At 33.8% G+C, this 2,215-nt stretch overlaps 1 protein-coding gene across 1 annotated transcript; it reads left to right on the plus strand.

Moving 5' to 3' along the window:
* Positions 1-434: 434 nt before the first annotated feature.
* LOC117170261 lies at positions 435-1,275 on the plus strand. Its single transcript, XM_033356913.1, has 2 exons — positions 435-557; positions 663-1,275. Exons 1-2 carry the CDS (start codon positions 503-505, stop codon positions 1,247-1,249), a joined length of 642 nt encoding a protein of 213 aa, XP_033212804.1. The 5' UTR covers positions 435-502; the 3' UTR covers positions 1,250-1,275.
* Positions 1,276-2,215: the final 940 nt, after the last annotated feature.

Here is a 2,215-nt window from a genome sequence, read left to right on the forward strand (position 1 = left end):
ATTTTCATTGTTTTATTCTGACAAGAAGAATCTTTGTATCAATTTTGAGTAAATAAATTGGTATCTACGAGTGGATACTCGTTGATTTAAAAAAAAAACTGCTGACTTGTAAGTTATCAGTTTTAAATTAAACAAAACACAATTCATGCACGGTCTTGGTTATTTTTCTTTGTTCTAGAAATGAATTTGAAAGAAACACGAAGCAACATCCTAAAATTCACAGAATTTTTATCTGCGTTTACTTAATACATCATTTACTTTATTTTCTCAAGAATACGTGAATAATGCGCCTATGAGCTTAGCCACCACTGAATAAGTAAAGTAATATTGACTCAAAGTTATGATGTCACCAAGCCATTCACGATCTACACTTCGAAAGCGAAAATATCAAATATTTCAGCATAGTACGTGCACTGGAAGAATCAGAAAGTTTATCAGTTAAACAATTGAGTTATCCTGTTAAGAAGTTCACCATTTCTCAGTTTTTTCTCTAATTTGAAAAATGAGGAACTATTGTGATCTGGTAATCGCTTTGGTCGTCACTCTTAATTCTATTGGTAAATATAGTATATAATAAATATAATTTTCCCCAAATAATTTAGCTAAACAACATCTTAACCACATCTGGAATTCAAAATCGATCCATTCCTATTTTTTTGCAGAATTAAGTTCACAGTCCGAAAGTGCCCCTGCTTACAAAGGCGAAACTTCTGATTACGAAACTCCTCTGCTTAAGGCACCTCTTCGTAAGTCACCTCCTCTTAGTGAGGAACCTCGTGTGGTACCACCTCTTTCTGAAGCACGTCTTCGTCCGGAACCTATTTGTCCGGAACCGATTCGTCCGGAACCTATTCGCCTGGTACCTCACCGTAAGAGGCGTTCTCGAACCGGACCTGCTTCTTTAATAATAAATTTCGCTCATCCCGAGCCACATGGAGAGTTGACATATCAAAAAATCGATTATCCTGCTGGCTTTCAAATGAAACAAAGAAATGGTACTTTTATCTCAGTACCAACAAACAAACCTATTCTTTCATTAGTAGCAGCCAATGGTTACGCCCTCGGTGTATTGAATCAATATTATCCATGGACATTCTCCATCTTTTTTGGAATTTATGCTGAATTTGATGGAAAACCACATCGCTTCAAAATTCCTGTAGAAGGCGGTAAACCTGTGGTAATGCACCCGGATGAAGAGAAGGTATTTCATGACTTTCGACAATTCGATATGCATGGAAAAAAATATTAAAATTTATTTATATACTTATGTCTGGCAATTCTTTATCCTGTGATTCTTTGTTATGTCTTTGCAGGAGAGGACAAATACTAAACTTAATATTAATTAAAAAATACTATCTACAATAATTTACTATCTATTTATTTCCACCTTTCATTCGAAAATGCGAGCGCACAATCTTTCAAGATGACCCATATGAAAATCTTGTTTTTCGTCCATGGTTATATTTTGCAAATTATTTATTGAGCATTAATAATTTTACAAACTCTGTAATGTTCTCATCAATTTAAATTGAGTAATTAACCATAAATTACACAGGCACACGAAAAAAAGTCTTGTCCACCAGAAGAGATCAACATTTGTGTACGTTTTTGGGGTCGCTGATTCTGAATCCGGGGTTGGTTTGACTTGATTAGGTCACATTTCGTTCCTCACCAGTTCTATGTATCGAACGCTGAATCAAACAATTTGTGTCGAGAACAGTTTTCTGTGTTATAATTTTTTTTTAGTCGATGAATAGAATACGACCTCGCTGAGTCAAATGACCTTCAAATATGGACTCAGCGACCTTGAAAACATATAACCGCCTTGCTTTTAGGGTGTTTCTATAAATTGTGAAACTCTTTATCAGTTTTTTGAGGTTAGGAACGAAATGCGATTTGACCGAGTCAAACCAACCCCAGATTCGGATTCAACGACCCCAAAAACGTATAGAAATGTTTATCTCGTCTCGTGGACAAGATTCTTTTTTCGAGTGCCTGTGTTACTTTTGTCACATTAACTACTTGAAATTTAATAATTTTCGATTTAAAATCTATACGATTGAATGAAGTTCAATTTTAGATCCTTAAAAATGTGAAAAAAATTAAATGCTGGAGAATTTTCCATTACAAATATTCCAAATTAAAACAGATATTACAAACATATTTCAAAATTATAACATTTTAAAATACAAATATTTAAAATTGTTGAATATTC

Source organism: Belonocnema kinseyi, chromosome 3, assembly GCF_010883055.1.
Source record: "Belonocnema kinseyi isolate 2016_QV_RU_SX_M_011 chromosome 3, B_treatae_v1, whole genome shotgun sequence".
In the NCBI taxonomy this organism is placed as follows: domain Eukaryota; kingdom Metazoa; phylum Arthropoda; class Insecta; order Hymenoptera; family Cynipidae; genus Belonocnema; species Belonocnema kinseyi.